General features: G+C 42.6%; 1 protein-coding gene across 3 annotated transcripts in view; it reads right to left on the bottom strand.

Annotated features, from left to right (window-relative positions):
* Nucleotides 1-16,452, bottom strand: part of LOC148131349 (myomegalin-like) — a 43,322-nt gene extending 26,870 nt beyond the window's left edge. For 2 of the 3 annotated variants that reach the window (XM_087962515.1, XM_087962516.1), the window contains exons 1-7: nt 16,187-16,452; nt 14,696-14,812; nt 13,935-14,391; nt 13,193-13,428; nt 12,228-12,276; nt 11,396-11,616; nt 424-639 (exon numbers count right to left, since the gene is read on the bottom strand). In XM_087962515.1, the coding sequence (XP_087818641.1) occupies nt 424-639; nt 11,396-11,616; nt 12,228-12,276; nt 13,193-13,428; nt 13,935-14,391; nt 14,696-14,812; nt 16,187-16,376 (1,486 nt within the window). In that variant the 5' untranslated portion in view covers nt 16,377-16,452. The remainder of the gene's footprint in view (nt 1-423; nt 640-11,395; nt 11,617-12,227; nt 12,277-13,192; nt 13,429-13,934; nt 14,392-14,695; nt 14,813-16,186) is intronic. The other variant, XM_087962517.1, reaches the window with a different exon arrangement.
* Nucleotides 16,453-20,535: the final 4,083 nt, after the last annotated feature.

Here is a 20,535-nt window from a genome sequence, read left to right as displayed (position 1 = left end):
TTGCCCAGTTCCTGTGACCATTCTTCATATGTTTTAATCTCCAGTCCCCTAATCAAAAGTGCTGTTCTCTACACTTTTTCTAGAATCTCAACACCTTTTTATAGTGTGGTGACCAAAACTGGATGCAGTATTCTAGGTGTGGTCTTAAGGTTTTATAGAGTGGTATTAATACCTCACTTGATCTTGATTGTATCCCTCTGCTGATATTTATAGGTTAATAGTAGTATCATTAAAACTTTCACTTGTCATGCATTCTATCCCTAAGGAAGAAAAATATACCCAAAGATGCTATAAAACTATTCTTGAAACTGATTTCTTATGTGTTTATTTAGCTCTTACATGCAATGTCCTAAATAACTCAAATGACCAATTTATTTGTGACACTGAAACCAATTCACCAAATGATAGAATCACAGAATGTACCTGAGGGTTTCTGGGTAGGAAGAGCTGGTGGACAACAAGATGCAGAGACAAGCTCCTCCTGAAGCTGCCTAAATGGATGAGTACATGGAGGAATGCAGCTCTCCTCCAATTGTTCCTTAGAGTTAGTGTTCCAATCAGCAGTATTTTGCACATGAAATAAGTGAGGAACATGGTGGCAAACATGAGAGCTGTTTTTGGAGGAGACAATTGGGCCACCTGCAGGAAAAATGCCAATAAATGATTCTTTTATTGATGGCAATGTTGGATGCCAAGGTACAGAGATAAATTACCAAAGAAAAGATACATATCATGCCCACTATGACAGACAAAGGAATATGGTCCTTTTTTCTGTATAAATATAACAAACTATTACATTGTTGTATACTGCCCAAAGTCATTTTTTGTGACATGGATGCTGCTCATATAAATTTAATAAATAAATTAACAAACAAACAAACAAAAGAAGATTAGGAAAGCTCCTATGGACAAATCTTTCATCACAACACAGACATATCTTGAGGGGTATGAGAAATAAGAGGATATTATTGTATTGGCACTGTTCTACAGAGACAAGCTCTTCCTGTTTTTTACAGACAGATTATAATTATGATTCACACAATCAGCCAGATGTTTAGACTGGACTTGGCATTTTTATTCACTTATCAAGTTCTTCCCAAGGGATAGGTAGATGTGTATGTTTGATGGTGTTAAAGGTATCACTGCAGCAGGGATGGGATTCAAATTTTTTAATAACTGGTTCTGTGGGTATCTCAGGTTCAAAGTGATACTTGTCAAGTTTCAATAATACTAATGCCTCACAGATACCATGAGATGAAATCAAATGATCAACAATGGTATTTGTAGGTAAAAGAAATTAGATGCAATCAGAAAACATTAGTTTTGGTTCCTTCTGCAGAAGAATGAGTAATTCAGTTTTGGGAGTAGGATTGTGTTGAGAATAACTTTGCTTTTGAAATAATTTTTATTATATAATTATAATAAATACATTATAAAATTCCATACATTCCATATATCTGAAATTGGTTTCTATTAAAGTCTTAATTTTTTAATTTTCACTAACCTGTTAAATAAGGACAGATTTTTCATTCTTCAGGCAGAAATGTATTCCATGGTTTATTATTATTATTGCCATTGATAATTATATACTAATTGGACTTTTATCAATGGTTGTGGTTTTTAAAATCCCATAAGATGTTCAGCTTTGTACAACTAATGAAATATTGAAAATATTTAGTCTTATTTAATTTTGGGATGCTTATATATTCCATATCTATTCACATGTTTTATTTTTCTTTGCATCTTTTGCCTCTTTTTTGTTTCTTTTTTTCCTTTTTTCTCAAATGTTTCATTAAAAGTATTTTAATGACCAGAAACAAATAACAGGACATCAGAGATTGGAATTTCCTATACTTTGAAAAATCCATAGATAGGGAATGATTTCTGGAATTTTTTCCAGTTGCTTTGCCAGAAGAGGTCAATAGAAAGCATTTTATTTTTTTGTCATGTGAAGAAGTAACATATTGCATCTATGTGTACATTTCTGTTCTCCCTACATGTGTCTGTCTGACTTTAGAAGCCCTAGGCAAAATGGTAATCAAAGAATAATTCAGCTATAGGTGATGCCTGATAGACTCTTTCCAAACCCAACATAAAAACAGCCTGCTTCAACAGAATCCATGAATATGTGTCTGGGTGTGTCAAAATGAGCAAGATGGTGGAATGGTATATTCATGCAAGCCCTGTCCCTCTGTGTGTGTGTGTGAGAGAGAGAGAGAGAGAGATATTCATGCATGTCCAAAAAAGACAAAATGGAATGGGGTTCCCCCTGAGATCTGGATGGCCCCCACTCTGCTATAGTTTAAAATGGCTGTGAAGACCTAACTGTGCCCCGAAGCCTTTGGCACTGTATTTCTTTCTATCTTGTCTGTTTCACTTGCATCTTTTTTCTTTTTCTTTTATCTTTTATTGATTTTATCATAATTTCTTTGATTGTAGTCAGCCTCCAGAGTCCTTAAGTTGAGCAGTGTACGATTTAATAAATAATTATTACTTTCCTCTTTTTTACCTCCACCCTTGTCATGGATGTCAATAGCCTTCAGGATTTTTCTTAATGAGAGGTTAGGGCAATAATCTTTTTGCATTGCAATAGTAATCTGACTGTTTAGTTTGACCTTTCCATCTTAAAAGGGCAATTAAATACTTTCTTATTCACAGGTATAACTGCTCTTCCAACCCATTTTCCAACCCAACCCAATAAGTACAGGTATATCTACTGGGAAGGGTAGATTTAGCTAGTTTTTTTTTTTTTTTGGAAACCAGTGATGATCACTGAAGGTCTTTATGCAAGGTCCTTAACCATGATTCACTTAATCAGAGTTTATTCAATCCAGACTTTTGGATTTGTACAATACATAAATGCTCAAAAATTGGATTCATATAATATGGCAGTGCAACTTGTGATTGACTAGTTTGTATTTTAGTGATTTGTGCTGCTGAGCTACTGAGGACATGTAATTCACATGTTCACAGAAACCAAGTTACAATTAAATATTTTTTAGTTCATCACAACCTGGCAGTTCTGCTAAAGTGTTGATTACCTTTGATCAAACTATCTTAACCTCCGCATGGAGCAAAACAATATTAATCTCCAACCCAAAAATCTCCAAATAAATCACATCAGTGAATTTATCTATGATTTTGCTTGTTTTTAATTTTTATCCCGTCTTTATTGTTTTTATAAATAACTCAAGAAAATGAGCATACATAACAATTCCTCCTTCTATTTTCCCCAACAACAATCTAATGAAGAGGCTGCGAGAGATTGACTAGCCCAGAGGCTGAGAGATTGACTAGCCCAAAGTCACTAAGCTGGCTTTCATGCCTAAAGTAGGACTAACATTCAGAGTCTGCTGGTTTCTACATCCGCACCAGTTTTCAGCAGGTTCTGACCAGTTCTGGAGAACTGGTAGCGGAAATTTTGAGTAGTTTGGAGAACCGGCAAATACCACCTCTGACTGGAGATTTTACAGTATCCTTTCCCTGCCACGCCCACCAAGCCACGCCCACAGAACTGGTAGTAATCTGGTAGTAAAAATTTTTTGAATCCCACCACTGATCTGCACCTTCACCACTACACCAAACATGCTCAGTTGCACTCTATATTTGGAACCTCTAAAAGGTCAGTCACAAGTCACCAAGGAAAGAAGCTAACAATGGTTTCTGCTATGCTTGGCAATGATGAAAGTGCCATGCAGAAAGGCTTGGGCATGTCATGCAAAGCTACATGCCGGATGGGGTGCTGGGTCAAGAAGGCTCACTTTCTACAAGCTGCTTCTGCAGCAACTTCAACTCCTGTTGTGCCTCAGTCAGGGAGAAGGCTGGTGTTATGTGGCAGCTAAGCAGGGGCATTGAGCATGAAGATGGAGGTACTAAAGACACACAGGAGGATGGTTCTGAATCCAATGAAGCCAAAAGCAAACCTGTTGGCTTGGACAAGGAGTCATCATAAAAGCCTAGAGATGAGAGGAGAAACAAAGAGAGTGGCAGGTTAAGTTAGGACATCCTGAGGAAATTGATTGTTTCCAAAACATACAGATTGTCTTCCTCTTTCCTTAACCTGATGGTAATTATGAATGCTGCTGAGCCAAAATTTGGATCAGGAGCTAAGGAGGCATTCTGAGCATTTCTTATTTCATAAAGGATTATTTAAGATTGTAGAAAGTTAGCACCTACCCCAGGAGAATGAAATATTTTGGGAAATATTAAAAAAGCAGAATATTATATTTTCCTAAAGAAGAAATGGAAAAACATGCTCTTGGAGATAGAAAGCAGCCCTCAAGCCTTTCTTAATAGCTCCCAGCAGATATTTTGTGCCAATTAAAAAAGTTTGGGCCAGCCTATTCAGAAACCATCCCAATTTCCCTGCCTCAAGCAGAAACTTTTAGAAATGCAGATTTGGTAATCCATTCGGAAAGACTGGGTCAAGACAGAAATTCAGATAAGCAACAAACAAAAGGTTGACAAAATTTGCTCAGACAAACACCTAGGATTTGCATTTTCTCTTTTGCCTGTAGAGTAGAGGTAGTATTCAGCAGGTTCTGACCAGTTCTGGAGAACTGGTAGCGGAAATTTTGAGTAGTTCGGAGAACTGGCAAATACCACCTCTGACTGGAGATTTTACAGTAGCCTTCCCCTGCCATGCCCACCAAGCCATGCCCACAGAACTGGTAGTAAAAAAAAATTGAATCCCACCACTGCTGTGGAGCCAGATATGACCCCTACATGACCCCTACATGACCCCATAGGAATCTGACAACAGCCAATAGAATATTAAATGATACATTCTTGCACAGGAACAGGAGGCTCAAATACAAAACCCAAAGAAGGTATAAAAACCATCCACTCTCAACTCCATTTTGTCAGCTGCCCAGAACCACAAACCCGTGTGGTTCTGCTTCATCAATAAATACAGTTTCTGTAGTACTGAACGTACCAGTTTCACATGTTCATCCCAAGTTTCCGTGTAAATAAGGATGTCATCAAGGTAAACCAAAACCCCCTTGTATAAATGTTCATGTAACACCTGATTGATCATCTGCATGAATACAGCTGGAGCCCCTTGTAGTCCAAATGGGAGAACGTTGAATTGGAAACAACCCATCGGGCAGTTAAAAGCAGTTTTCCACTCATCTTCTTCTTTAATCCGAATTCGGTAGTACGCTTCTCTCAAGTCCAACTTTGTGAAAATTTTCCCTTTCGCCAGGTGGGCTAGCATGTCCTTCATCAGGGGGAGGGGGTATACGTTTTCCACGGAAATTGTGTTCAGGTTTCTATAATCAACTACCAGACGCTTGGAGCCATCTTTCTTTTCACGGAACAGCACTGGGGTGGCTACCCGAGGTCTAGCGGGTTGGATGAAACCACGTTTCAAATTTTTATCGATAAAGGATCTCAACTCTTCCAATTCCCATGGTGTCATCGAATATAATTTCGGTTTCAGGAGCGTTACCCCAGGCAGAATTTCAATACTACAATCTGTTGACCGATGAGGGGGAAGCTCATCTGACGCCTTTTCACTAAACACTTCCTTTAAGTCCCAATATTCTTTTGGGATTTTTTCCTCCCCCTCCAAATCCTCGGTGCCTGTAGAGGCTAGCTCAACCGGATTCTGAAGGTTCTGCTGGGATCGCCCCTCCCCTTCCCGTCGCTGATTGGTGCGAATGCGCAGCGACCCTTTCCTCCAATTCACATGGGGATTCCACTTGCGGAGCCAGGGTAATCCCAGTATTAATGGCTGCTCCATTCCAGGGGCCACAATAAAACACAAAGTCTCTTTATGCTCCCCCATGGTCATCTCTAGGGGTTCTGTTATGAAGCGTGCAGGGCAACCTCCCGCCACTGATCCATCCAATTGGCAAAAGGCTATGGGCGTTTCTAACGTTCTCAGTCTGATGCTCATTTCCTCTACTACTTTCATGTTGATTACACACCTCATGCACCCAGAGTCTAGCAAGGCTAGCATCTCCCCTTCGGTCCCTGAAGTGGGTACCCTTAATGTTACTGGAATGGTCATGGGCCCCTTATTTGGACTTACCAGGAAGTCGTCTTCCGAGTCGGATTCACTCTCTTCAAAGAAGGTCGGGGATCCCAACCCCTCTCCTGCTGGAGGGGCGACCTCTACAACTTCCCCCTCTTTAACACGGTTTCGCGAGGCTTGGCTGGGGGGTTTTCAGGTTTCCTCCCTCCTCCCTGCGCCCCCTTGGGATCCAACTTGATGCTGCAGTCTGCAATCCGGTGGCCCTCCTTCCCACATCGAAAACAGGCAGTGGATCTGGGTCTTGTCATCACTCCTCCCTTCGGAGGCTTAGGGGCCTCTTGGAAGCGTGGGGGGGGGGGATGGCTTGCTCCATCTAGAGCCCCCCCTGCGTCTGCTTCAGGTCAGATCTATCTCCACTTCCTCTGCCAGCAGGTACCACAGTTGCAAATCATTAGGATCCCTTCTGGAGATACACATCTGGTATACGTCTTCATTTAGACCATCTTTGTAGGCTTCTATCAGGGCCCCCTGGGACCAACCTCGGATATGGCACGCTAGCTGTCTAAACTCTTGGGTGTAGTCGGCCACTGACCTCCTCCCTTGATTTATGGTTTTCATCCTGATCCTGGCCTTTCTCTCCGCCAGTGGGTCCTCAAATCTTGCCCACAACGCAGTCATGAATACGTTGTAATTCCGCAGTTGGGGGGAGTTATCATTATGCAAAGTCACCATCCATTCTGCCGCTATTCCCTCCAGGGCCCTGGTAACACATCTAACTTTGGCTGCTTCAGAGGTGAACTCTTCCCCATATTCCTCCATATAGCTCCAAACTTGTGCTAGGAAGAAACCCAAGTCTTTGGGATTTCCCCCAAATTTCACTTCTAACGGAGGCAGCTTGAGAGCTCTGCGTCTTCTAGGGATCACACCTCCCGTTGGGGGCCCTGGGGTTGCAGCCGGTTGCTGCGCTGGCGCAGGCTGAGCTATGGGGGTGGGGGCAGCCTGGCTGTCTCTGGCTGAACTTGCTCCCCCTTCCCCCTCATACCTTGGAGCGACGTGAGGCTGTCCAAAAGCTTCATTAAGGAGCTGCCTGGCTTGACCCAGCAAAAATTCTCTCCTTTCCTTCTCTTGCCATGGCTCCTCTCTCCCACGCCGTCGGGTCATGGTGATTCCAGGAGGGGGGGGCTCTTCGGGATCCCTCCAGCCAACACCCAACGACCATCTGGGCCTCTCAGCTGGAACTTCCTCCAGAGTAAGGTCGGCTAGCGATTCGGCTATTGGCACCTTCGGTATCAGCAACGACTGCCCCCCCACAGCTCCCAGGTTGTCCTCATCACTAGCTGGAGATGACATGATGTCAAACCCCCTCGGAAGAAAACTGGATATTTTCTCCGGGTGGGCTGGTGAGGTAATTCAGAATAATGTCAGTCTGTGCTCCATTCAAAATCCAAGAAAGAAATACTTAAACTCCATAGATTAGAGGAAAGAAATCTGTTACTGAAAATTGAAGTGGTAGCTTCAGGTAAAATTCTGAATCTGAGAAATTAGGTGCGCAGATCACATATACAAAGTGATGGAATTGTTCCCACCCCCCAAAGTTCAAAAGATTCTTTCAATTAAAAGTTCTGGATATGATCATGTGGGCATCTTCAGGTGGTGATGAGGCCTCTGTCTGTTGACCTTGGCATATTTTGATAAAGATTTGCAGTTGCGCAGAGAAAAGAAAGCTAAGCGAGGAAATAGAAACTTAAGAGCAGGAATTTATACTCTCCCCCCACTCCTCATTTATACAACACAAGAATGTAACACCTCCAGCTCTCTTCCCAGACATATCCCCTCCCCCCGTTACTTATGGCAGCCAAAAGATGCAAAGCAGTAGAAAAGATCTTGAAGGCTGACAGGGGCTCTGTAACATAATAAGAATTGAAATGTGAAATTTAAGGACAGTTCACAGACGATGGTCTTAGTAAGAGCAAGCTCTTGGGTAACTTGGATGTTTTTTAGATGTAAGGACTTTTTATAGAAGATAGCAACTCCACCTCCTCTATGGATTTCACGATCTGATCGGTAAACATGATAGTCTCTTACTGTGGTAATGGAGTCAGGGAGAGATGCGTTGAGCCATGTTTCACAGACAAATATGATGTCGAATTTAGCTGTATTTAGTAAGAGGAGAAACATTGTATCTCTGGTTCAGAAACCTTCATGGGTCTGGTGCTTCTCACTAGTTGCTGTGTTATTTTCTGTAGGAAAATTTATTGAATGTTCCATTTTCTGTAATTCATATAGATCTTAGCAGTTAATCTGGCAAAGTTTATGCTTGGCCAACTTGCCCAACTGTTATAACTACATCTCACACTGCTCCAACAGAATGCCCCTCAACAAGTTGCTCCTGCATTCTTGCAGTTTACCAACCAGGCTTCAAGAGGTATGGACCACATACTGAAGAGTGAGAGTTGAATTAAGGTCATTGATATTTTTTTTCTTTTAAAAAAATATTTCAATGTATCTGTGTTTACAAAATTAAAGACAATGTTTCTCAACATGGGAAGTAAATAGCAGGAAGAGTAAAACATAGGAAAGATTGACGAGGCGTGATGGGGAGAAAAGGGTTGAAAGGACAGGGAGGAGAGAGGAGGGGAGTGAGGAGGAGAATAAAATAAAATAAAATAAACCACCTGCTTAAGACCACCCAAGACCTCCCCTGACCCACTGAGATACCTCATGCTCCCCACAGTTGCTTCTTCCACCATCCTGCCACACTGGGTTTCCACAAGCAGGCCAGTGGAGACACACTTACCTTGTGAAGATCTGGCAAGCTGTCTCCTCTCCAGCCTCTCTGCTGAAATTTCTTTGCCTGCTCTCAGAGTTCCAAAAGCAAAGCAATTAGAGCAGAGGGAGAGCCAAAGCAGTGCCTGAAGTCCCTCAAGATGATGGCCCCCAGAAGCTTCCAGTCTCTGGGTGAAAAGTGCATGCTGTTGGGTGTGGTGAGGTGGTGCAATTTTGCTACCCCATAATGCCCCATTGATGCTCAAACACTTTTTCCCAGAAAATGGAAACCATAGGCATGCAAACCAAACTTCCATTCTCTGGGCAAAAAGTGTTTGAGCACCTATGGGAAGTTTTGGGATGGCAAAATTGCGCCACCTCAAAGCACTCCATTGGCACTCAAACACATTTTGCCTGGAGAAGGGAAACTTCATTTCCATGCCCATGGGATGCTGTGGGGTGGTGAAATTGCCCCACCTCACAGCGCCTCAATGGCATGCTTACACTTTTCACCTGGAGATGGGAAGCTTCTGGGGGCCATGATCTCACATGACTTCAGGCACCCATCTGCTTTTTCAGAGAATGGGTGCCTGAAGTCCTGCAAGATCAGGGCACCCAGAAGCTTTCCAGTCTGCATGTGAAAAGTGTTTGCATGTAAATGGAAGGCTTGAAGCAACACAATTTTGCTGTTCCAAAGCCTCTCATTGGTATGCAAACACTTTTTCGCGCCAATTCTGGAAGCCTTTGGAGGAGACTTGCCGACACTGCCTACCAGTCCAGAAGTGGCAGGCAGTGTTGCTGAGTCAGAGAGTCAGGTTACAGAAACAGAAGTGATGCCACTCATAAGATTACAAAGTAATATCAGATTTTGGAACTCCGTTTATAGAATGGGATAATTCACCGTGGCAAGCTCAAAGCCGCCAGCTCACTGCCAACTGTTTGTTCCCAAGTCACTGCAGGAAAACTCCACGCAGCCAATCGTTGCAGGCAGCTGAAGGGAGAGCAGGGATGAGCAGGTGAGTGAGTGGGTGGGCAGAGCTCAGAGTGTGTTGGGATGGGTGATAGAGATATGGTGGTGGCCAAGGACTTCCTATTTTTACCCTCCAGTACACTGCCACACTGGGATTGAAACCACTGCTGCCATGGCAGGCTTGAAACAGCTGCCAGTGCCATTGTTCCAAGGCCAGCATGGTAGCCAACATCAGCAGTAGCTTTAAGCGACAGGCCCAAGCCCAGTGTGGCAGCAGTGGGTTGTGTGAAAATGGGAATCCCTCAGTTGCTGCTGCCTTCCCACCACTCAATCTGACTGCCACTGCTGTCCCCAACCTCTTCTGCTCAGAGCCTGCTGCAGTGGCAGTAGCAGCAAGGGCAGGGTTGGGATTCTACTAGTTCGAACCATTTCTATAGAACCGGTTGTTATGATTCTGCACAGTTCAGAGAACCGGCAAATCATGCCCCTGGCTAGCCTCACCCCTCTCTGCCCGCCCCTCCCCTCCCTTCCCTGCTGAGTCAATCCTTATCATGCATTCACAACATCGCGTGCATGCCCGACATTGCTGACTGCATTCTTCCCCGCCCAGTCACTCCTTAAGGTATTTCTTTTTTGTCCCCCTTCCGACGATCTGTGCCGGGATCCCCCTTGCTGTCTTACTGCTTCGCACATGAGGCTCCCGAGGTCCAGGAGGCAAAAAGGTGTGGGGGTGCTGCGCCCCTCCTCCATTTTTGCCTTCCTGTGCCCCAGGGAAGCCTTCTGGGAGCAAAAATGCCCCACCAGGAGGCTTCCCTGAGGCTCAGGAGTCAAAAAAACTGGGGGGTGTTTGCTGAAGAAAATAAAGAAGCCACGCCCACCCAGTCACATGGCCATGCTAACCTAGCCATGCCTACAGAATCTGTTGTTAAAAAATTTGAATCCCACCCCTTAGCAAGGGGTTTGAAAATATGAAGGCCCCAGCCACCATGCTGTGTGCTCTGATTGCTCCTCCATCCACCCAGCTCTCCCTCCAACCACCGCTGGTGAGTTGTCCTTGTGAGTTGGTTGTGTGGATTTCTCCTGTTGGCAACTTGGTGGGAGCAAGTTAGCAGAGGTGATTGGCCATACCAAGCTGGCTGCAGCTAGTTGTCCTAGACCTCTCCTTTTACTAGCCTTTTACTAGGATAAGATGAAAACAACTGATTTATAATTAGATTACTCTGGTTTGTCAAATAAATAAGATAGAAAGAATTATTAATCTTATCGAATCATAGTGCTGGAAGAAAACTTGGAGGTCTTTTAGTCCAATCCCCTGCCCAAAGCAAGAGACTTTATACTATCCTGGACAAATCTTTTATTGAAAACCTCCAGCCATGGTTACAGTTTCTCTTACTTGCCAAACCAGAATAGGATAGGATAGGATAGGATAGGATAGGATAGGATAGGATAGGATAGGATAGAATAGAATACTTTATTGGCCAAGTGTGATTGGACACACAAGGAATTTGTCTTGCTCTAAATACTCTCAGTATACATAAAAGATACATTCATCAAGAGTCGAGAATCATAAGGTACAATACTTAATGATAGTCATAGGGTACAATAGCAATCAAATCATATTAGGAAACAGTCGTATAAATTGTAAGGATATATATCCCTCCAGATCTTAAGTTCTATACCTTTGTTTAGAACATTGTAGACTTGGCCTTCACTTATATTATTTTCACTAAAGTCATCCACATCAGAGCAGACCCCTGGACCATCAGAGAGGAAGGAGATGTTGCTATGAGAGTAGGGAGACTCAGATATAATATGGCTATTGGAAGAGGTCACTGAGCACTCTTGTAGTTTTGCGTGGAGTGCCTTGATCGATTGTTTCTTCTGCAGCTCCTTGTTCATCCTGAGGAAAGGGAAACCTTGAAGATTATCAAAGATATTGATACAGCCCACTCTTTCAGAATATATAATTCCCCCCTCTCTGATCCTGTGATCTTTGTACTCTTAGTCAGCCAATAAACTCCCACAGTCTGCAAATGATCTAAATAATCCCACGAAGAATATTATGGTTCTTTGCACAGTCAGCAAGATGTTCAGATTGGACTTGACATTTTTGCCCACCTATCAAGTTCTTCCCAAGGAACTGAGATAGGCAAATGTGGATATTTGATGGTGTTACAGATATTGTCACAGGATGTGGGGTTATTATTATTAATTTTGTTATTGCTCTAAAGGATTTCATACTGGTATGGAATAGATTCCAGCACAAGGTATTCAATAAATTGAAGTGCCCTGTATTTTATGAAGAAAGACAATTGTTTCTTGACAATTTGAGAAGGATTTTTTTCTTGAGGCAAGCAACTTGGCCAAAAGGATAAAAATAAATAAATAAATAAATAAATACAAATGAGCACTTATCAAGTTGCAAGCTATATAACCCCCTCAACTACATGCAAATTATACAGTAAAATGAATGACAAAATAAGCATGTATCTAACAATGCATAATAATTACCTCATAAGCAATTCTGGACTTGTTTTGTCCTCCATGTTTAGATCATTCCCTAAAAACAGAATTTTAAAAAGTTAGTAATTATGCAGCTTCTCCGTCATAGAACCAGAAGTATCGATCACTTGAAATCCAACCCATATCCTTTTTTTTAGTGAAAAATTAAAAACAGAGAAGCATGAAAGCTTACAGAATAAAAAAGATGCCATTACAATGTTTCCAACTAGCTTCCATTTTAAGCTACTCACATATTGTGCCCATGATTTTATAGTTTTCTCCATAATCTATGTTGGACATACTATGACCTTGTAAAGCCTAATTGTAGGTTTGCTTTCACCTATAGTTCCATTAGCTGTTTTGGACATGCACTTATTAGGCTTAATCTAATGAAATATGGGGTACTAACTTTCTCCCACATTGTTAAGTTGTGCTTGTGTTTATGGGATTTTATTGTTGAGGGATATGTGTGTGTGACACACACACACACACAGAAAAAGAGAGGGCGTGCATCAGTTTTAATTCCATGTTTCATAGTGATAAAGTATGAAATCAACTTAAATGTTCAGCACCCCTCATTTATTTGGTTGGCATCCTGGACTAAGGCCAGAAATTCCAACCCTTGTTTTATAGAGTTTTATGCAGGCTCTTTATGCAAGTTCCCCATATAGTTTTCAGTATCTCTATGGAGTTGTCTGTCACTTGCATTACATTTCTTTCTTTCTTTCTTTCTTTCTTTCTTTCTGTAGCATTGTGTAGTACTTTTTTTCAATAAGTCCATCTATTAGACAGTGGTCACCAAACTGTGGGGCATGGACATCTTTTCAAGATGTATGAGATGTACATCTTTTTGGAACACTACCCTTTATGCTATAATGCAGAAGTACTGGTGAAAGAAAGCTATAGGAAATCTATTTTGAAAACCCCCAAATAAAGCTTCTAATTTAAACTTTGCGAGTGCCTATTGAACTCACCTTGATTCAGTTTTCTGGCCAACTGGTCTGCCAACTGGTTCCCTTCTGCAAGTTGTTTACGGAAGCTCTGCCCCAAGTAGTAGTCAATGTCAGTGCTTCGTAGAAGCTCTTCAAAGGATTTGATGGTGTCCTTGAAGTATTTGTTTAGCATATGACACACCTTTTGTTCCTCTCGCATCAGCTGGCGCAGATGGGAGAGCTCCCGAGCTTGAGCTTGGACTAGTGAGTCATATTTCCTTGGGGAAAAGGTAGCAAACAATTAGCCAAAGTTATTAAGAGATCCAATTTCAGAACAAGTAAGAAACAAATTTTGCCTTGTTTCTGTGCACTTTGCCCCATTCATCAGAAGGACATTTGAAGTATCTCATACATTCATCATTGAGAGCTGAATCCACTTTCACATTCTAGAGTGAGTTTACAAAATCTTAACAGGAGAGTGGATAATTCAGAAATGATTCATATATTACATAATATAGTGTTTTATATTAATTTTATCTAGTACTTATCTTGCAGTAGTTTTCATGCAGAGAATTATTATTTGGTGTTATCAGAAAAAGGAAGCTAGAATTGTACTGTAGAGAGATTAACTGCCCAATGAAGTTTAGTTTCATCATACCATCTGCTTGAATATGTAAAAGCCAACCTCTTGAAGTAGATACTTCATTTCCCATTGTGATATTGCAGAAACCTATGCCAATGATTTAGCTGATCATATTTATCCCTGCATCTTGGAATGTCCTACCCCAAGGAGGCTGTACATTTCAATTCCTGTGGCAAAAATTCCTTTGGCTTAGTCTCATTCAGATAAGCTTCCAGCAAGGATATTCTCTGTATAAGTCTGGACAAATCTTTGTTGGGCTGGAGACTTGGTGGGCAGAAAGTCCCAAAGCTATCAGATTGCCAGGCTTCATCTTCATCAGTCATACTGTGGGAAGGAGAATTGCCTTGCTTCAGTTTGAATGACTGATCTCCCATAGAACCATAGTCACTGGTAGTGGATATAGAGTGCACACAACTTTGTAAGTTCTGGATAATTTTGTGGGAACTTTGCAATTGCATCTGGAGGACCTGAATATGCTGACGGAGAACTGCAGCAGCATCACTTTGGCTGACCCATGTTTCCTGTTTCACCACTCTTTTTAGAGGGCCCTCCAGTGATTTCTTCCAAAACTTTAGTTGCTCATCATGATCTCTGCATTCTAAATAAAACAAAGCAACAACAACAAAAAGACTAAGAATTAGAACTAAATAAATAATCAAGCTTTTCTTCCAGGCAAATTGAGTTTGGATCACAGCAAATTCCAATTTTCTAATACATCTTTTGCTTGTAAATATCTACAATTTGCATGTGCAATGATGACCAAAATGGATTTTTGAAATATTTTGTTTTCTGTACCTTCTTATATTAAGAATTTAGTATTTATATTAAGTATTTAGGAGTCCTTTATAAGTCAAACAATTGAAAGCATTAAGGATGGCAGCCAGAGAAACATCTTATATTACCAGGGCTTGTAGCCTCATCCCTTTCAGCCTCAGTTTCACTTCTCCCACAGGTTTCGTAGCCCAGGTCTTGAATATCCACCTGCATCTGCTTGTTATCCTGCTGTACCACAGGTTCACCTGTCACAAGAAATGTTTTAGTTATTTTCCATTGATCTTTTGCCAGAAATCCAGATCCTCACAAGATATGGCATGCATACTAATAGTTTGGTTTAAAACTTAATAGGAATGTCCAGTAAAAGGCAGGAGTTATTCAATGAGGTTTGGAGGACTCCATGTGCACATACTTATGATTAAGTACATAAAAATCCACTAAAAATACCATGATAGCAAATTTGGTGAGATTATCCAAAAAGATATCTGTGATAGGACCACTAGCTACAATGGTATCTGCCTGTTCAACCAAGAAACTGTGCAGATGGACTGAAGACTTCACTTACTTTTTGTGGAAAATATTTATATGTATGAGGTGGTTGACCTATCTTTTTCAGCTTTGTTTAAACTATTATGAAGACACACTGTTATGTAGTCAATTGCCATTGCAGAAAGTTCTACAGAAAGGAGGAATGTTCTCTTGAAACAGTCCATATTGCTGTGCAAGCACTGGGTTTTTTGAAGTTTAGAAATTATATGACCACGTTGCACATTATGTTTAAAATGAAATAAGTACATTTCACATCCAGACTTATCATTTATTTAAAACTTGGATTGAATCTAATTATATAATTTTTAATAATTTTCAGACATTTTAGCTGGAATATCATGTCCTGTCTATTCCCAAACAGGAAAATAGTTCATTCATTTGTCAATCACAGCAGAATGTTAACATACTTTTTAAACCTTCTCAATGAATTAATAATAATTATTTTTGATAAAACTAAGTAATATTGATTTCAATTCACATATTGATATTGTTTCCATACAAATTGCTAAACTATGCCTTTCAGCATTCTCTTATTTCAATTTCTTCCTCAGATAATTTCACTGATTTTATTTTTAATTTCATTCACTCTGCTGGAGCTTCTCCTGTAAAGCTCTCTTTACTTAATTCAACAAAGGGTTTTCTTTTTTGTCACAATCATGCATTTTCTAGGTTTCTTTTAATCTTTACTAAAACATGGAATATCTGGATGTGAAGCTGGCAAGAAGGCTTTTTCATGGGCACCCTCTTTGGAAGTCCTTCAACTCAAGAACATGTTCCTTTTGTTTAAAGAGGGACTAAGCAGATAAAATAAAAATATTAATAAATAAATAACACCCCTCCTCAAAATCCAGCAAAATAGTACAGATACTTTGCAATTTGTCACTGTTAAATGTTATTTTTGGCCTAGTTCTCAAGATTATTTTGATTTGCATTTGTCTCTTCCAGGTATTAACTATTTAGCCTAATTTTATGTCAAGTATATACATACTGTACAGTTGATATTTTCATCCAAGTAATTCAAATGTTGAAGAACTATGCATCTTGTCACTTTTGGTGGTAATATTACTCACTGAGTAGAGCTTTGTATAATTTGAGCTGGGCTATCTGTGCCTGGATGGTGGCTTCTGACACCAAGAGTTTGTCTTGTAATTTGTGACACTGTTGCCTCCTCGGGGGATGTTCGGACTTCTGACCAAAATTACTTGATCCTCTGTTTCCTTCAGCCTGCAAGAAGAAACATGAGTGCTTCAACCATGGCATGATAGATGTGGGTGGGCTTTGTATTATTTGGCCTAGAAGGTAGATGGTGTCAGGCCTGCCATCTTCAGAATCTTTGCTTTGCTGGCATCCCACCATAAAATGCATGGGAGTGGGGAGGCAATTAGGGAAGTAAGGAATGGGATGACAGGAACCAAAAGGTGTCAATCCGGACTAAACCAGTTGATCAAGGAGAATGTATGCAAAACTACATCAGAGAGGTGCCATCCTTGAAAGCTGTTCTCAAAACATCAAAAACAGATACTATTGGACACTAATGGACTGGTCAAGGGAGGAGACCCTTTTTCGAAAGGGAAAATTGCAACCTTTCAGCAGGACTACTCAGATCCAGCTTTGCTTTCTCTGTAACCACTTGACTTTAGTAGAAGAACCAAGAAATGGAGTCGAGGGTCTTTCTAGCCTACATGTCTGGTCAGGACCAGTCTGACAGATGGATAATGTATGCCATACAGTTTGAATCCCCTCTTTAACATTTGCCAAAATTTCACTAGCAAAGGTACATACGTCTGTACTTTGTTTTTAGGAATAATTTAAAAAAATATTTTTATTGAACAATTTTCCTCATTTTGTAATACAATTTTCATTTTTTGCAACACTTCAGTATCGGTATTACATACGTTTCCATACATTTTGTGTGTGTGTGTGTGTGTGTGTGTGTGTGTGTGTGTTATTCTACTAAACCAGTGGTTCCCAAAGTGGGTGGTACTGCCCCCTGGGGGGTGGGGGGTGGGATGCCTTGGGGGGGGGCGGTAAGAGGCAAGGGGGCTGGCAGGGGGGCACTAAGACATGACAGGGAGGCGTTCAAGGTGCCGGCCTCATAGGGTCACTGAGCCCATTGACTGTTTCATCGCTTCATAGCCGGCGCCTCGAATGCAGAACCCGCATGCAGTGAGCCTTGCCAAGCCTGGCAGGGAGGGGGAGAGAGGTGGGAGGTGGTGGAAAGAGGGTGCCTTAAGCTTGCAGGCTGCCCTCTCCGGTGGAAGTGGCAGAGGCACGCCAGAAGGCCCGAAAGTAAAACCCTCCCAAGGCGCGCATTGAAAGGGGTGGGTGGTCCGGCATTAGGTCCCCCTTCCCCAGAGGAGAACAAAGGAGCACGCAGTGCCCACCCAGCCTCCGCCTCTCCAGCCAGCCGGGCTTGCGCACAGAATTCGGGTGGGTACAGCTGCGGCTCTCCAAGGCACGTGGCTCGGTTTGGTTTGGCTCTACGTGGCTGTCCTGGACCTAGAACCTAGCCTCCCTCTGTAGCCCAGTTCTTCCGACTGAGGCCTGCGCTTGCTTGCTTGCTTGCTTAGTTTCCAAGCGATCGTTCCCTCCGCCTCCGCTGGTCTGGTCTGCTTCCGCACGCCTTCCTCCTCCCGGGCGGAGTATAAAGATGGGCGGAACGCTTCACTGAAGTTGGGAGTCTCTGAGCGCGTGCAGAGTACCTCCCCTTGTTTGGCCCGATGGAAGTGGACCTTGGGTTGAAGCAAAGAGCATGAGGTCGGCTGCATTACTGCCCTGGGGAGGTTGACATTGCAAAATTGGATGCCGAAGGGGCAGAGGGGCAGCTGCAGGGCGCTGGAGAAGGGGCAGAGGGGCAGCTGCAGGGGGCTGCAGAAGGGACAGCTGCAGGGGGCTGCAGAAGGGGCAAAGGGGCATCTGCATTAAGGAGCAGGAAGATCTTAGCCATGGTTTATTCATTGACAAAGCCGGAATCAAACAGCATGCTAAACTCTAAACCAGAATGGCTGGGTTGATATATTCAGTCCGTGTTTCTCAAGCTTGGCAACTTGTGTGGACTTCAGTTCCCACTCTGGCTTTGCTCTACTTTCCCAAAGTGCCACCACTGTCACATTCTGTCTGTCTGTCTGTCTGTCTGTCCGTCCATCCGTCTGTCCATCCGTCCATCCATACATCCATCCATCCCTACATACATACATACATACATACATACATCCAAAAGGTCTGCCTGTCTGTCTGCCTTTCTGTCTACCTACTTATCTACCTACCTATCTACCTACTTATCTACCTACCTTATCTACCTACCTATCTACCTACTTATCTACCTACCTATCTACCAATATAGATCTATCTATCTATCTATCTATCTATCTATCTATCTATCTATCTATCTATCTATCTATCTATCTATCTATCTCTACCTGTCTATCTATCTATCTATCTATCTATCTATCTATCTATCTATCTATCTATCTATCTCTTTCTATCTATCTATCTATCTATCTATCTATCTATCTATCTATCTATCTATCTATCTATCTATCTATCTATCTATCTATCTATCTATCTATCTGTCTGTCTGTCTGTCTGTCTGTCTGTCTGTCTGTCTGTCTGTCTATCCATCCATCCAAAATGTCTGCCTGCCTACCTGTCTGTCTACCTACCTACCTATTTACCAATATAGATCTACCTACCTACCTACCTACTTATCTACCATACTTACCTACCTACCTATCTGTTAAGTTTGGAGAGTAATGGAGACCAGACATCTGACCAGTGACTTCAACTCTTTATTAACAGTAAATAGAACAGAACAGAGCAAGCTATGGGTAGCAGTAACCCCTTTTATAGGGTTGGCTGCTACCCTATATACTAAGTGCATCAAGTTCAACTAATAACCAATAAGAAATGTCCTAAGCTTGGCCAATCAGGGGCTTGTTATGAACCAATCCTTGTTCATTGTTTAAGGACCAATCAAATGTGCAGGCTTCCAAAACCTGCTTTGCATTTAGGCTTAGTAATTTTATTCATTCACAACACCCCTCCCCCTTGGGTTCCGTTTGAGGGGAGCTGTAACAAAATCTTCAAGGTAGACAGGCCGTTTGGTCTGTCTGGATGATTTCCGTGGCTCCACCGGGTTTGTTCTCAAGTCCGGTTCCGGTGGAGCATTTGGATGATCTTTATTAAGTTCCATTTCGCTGCACGGTGATTCCGTGCTGCTTCCGTTGTTGTTGTCTCCGCCAATCAGTGTTTCTTCGGGGTTTCGCAGTTCGGTTTCCCCCGTGTTCAAGTCCCATGGAAAAGTCAACTCCCTCCCGCTTCAATCGCCGGTGCCCGCTGGGCCGTAGGTTTTCCGTTGGCCTGCTATCCGTCATATCGAAGTCAATTTCCTCGATATTTCCTCCCCCTCAGTTGGTGAACCCGGGAGCCATGGGCGCTGGGTAGTAATCTTGAACGGAGTTGGTCTATGTGGCGTTTCCACACCCTCCCATCGTCTGTTAGCAGGCGGTAAGATTTAGGCCCAGTGAGGTGGGTAACAGTTGCGGTATCCATAAAGGGTCGCCGGAGAAGTTTTTGGCAAAGATTAAATCGCCTACCTTAAATTCCCGGCATTTGCTGCTGGAGCCGAAAGGCTTTTCGGGTGCGTATGTGGGGTGGAGCCGGTCGAGGTGCGATCATAGTTTCCGCCCATAAGAAGTTCGGCGGGCGTTTTGTTGGTAACGCTGTGGGGCGTGATGTGCTGCAACAATAAAATCCGATTGATTTTCTCATCGATGTTTCCGAATTCCATTTTGTGGAGGGTCTTTTTACAAACTGTACCATGCGCTCTGCACGCCCGTTCGCCGCAGGGTGCACGGGCGAGGTCAGCGCATGGCGGATGCCCCGGTCAGCAAGATATTGTTCAAATGGTAATGCTGTGAACGGTGGGCGTTATCCGAGACGAGGACGTCCGAGAAAACCATGTGTGGCAAATAACCTGTTTAGTTTGTTGATAACTGAGTCCGTTGTAGTTGTGCTCATTCGATGGATCTCGAGCCAATTTGAATAGGCATCGACTGTAATAAGGAAAGTGTGCCCTTTGTAGGCCCCGTAAAGTCAATATGGATACGGGACCATGGTCCTCTCGGAGTTTCCCATTCGGTTGGGCTTGCTTTAGGTGGGGCGTTGCTGACGTCTTGGCAACGCTTGACAAGTAGCGACCCAGGCCTCGATTCTTTGTCGATTCCCGGCCACCAGGCGTAGCTCCGTGCGAGTGCTTTCATCCGCACGATGCCCGGATGTCCGTCGTGCAATACCGCTAAAACAGTTCGTTGCAGTTTGCTCGGGATTACGACTCTATCGCCCCACAAGATGCAGCCCTTTTGAGAAAACAGTTCGGTTTGGCGTGCTTTAAACGGCGCCCATTCAGGTGATAGCTGTT

This window comes from Notechis scutatus, chromosome 3 (genome assembly GCF_049901735.1).
Source record: "Notechis scutatus isolate UNSWTSFEM ecotype Mainland chromosome 3, rNotScu1.2, whole genome shotgun sequence".
Lineage (NCBI taxonomy): Eukaryota > Metazoa > Chordata > Lepidosauria > Squamata > Elapidae > Notechis > Notechis scutatus.
The sequence above is the reverse complement of the archived record's forward strand: the minus strand, read 5'-3'. Positions and strand labels throughout refer to the sequence as shown.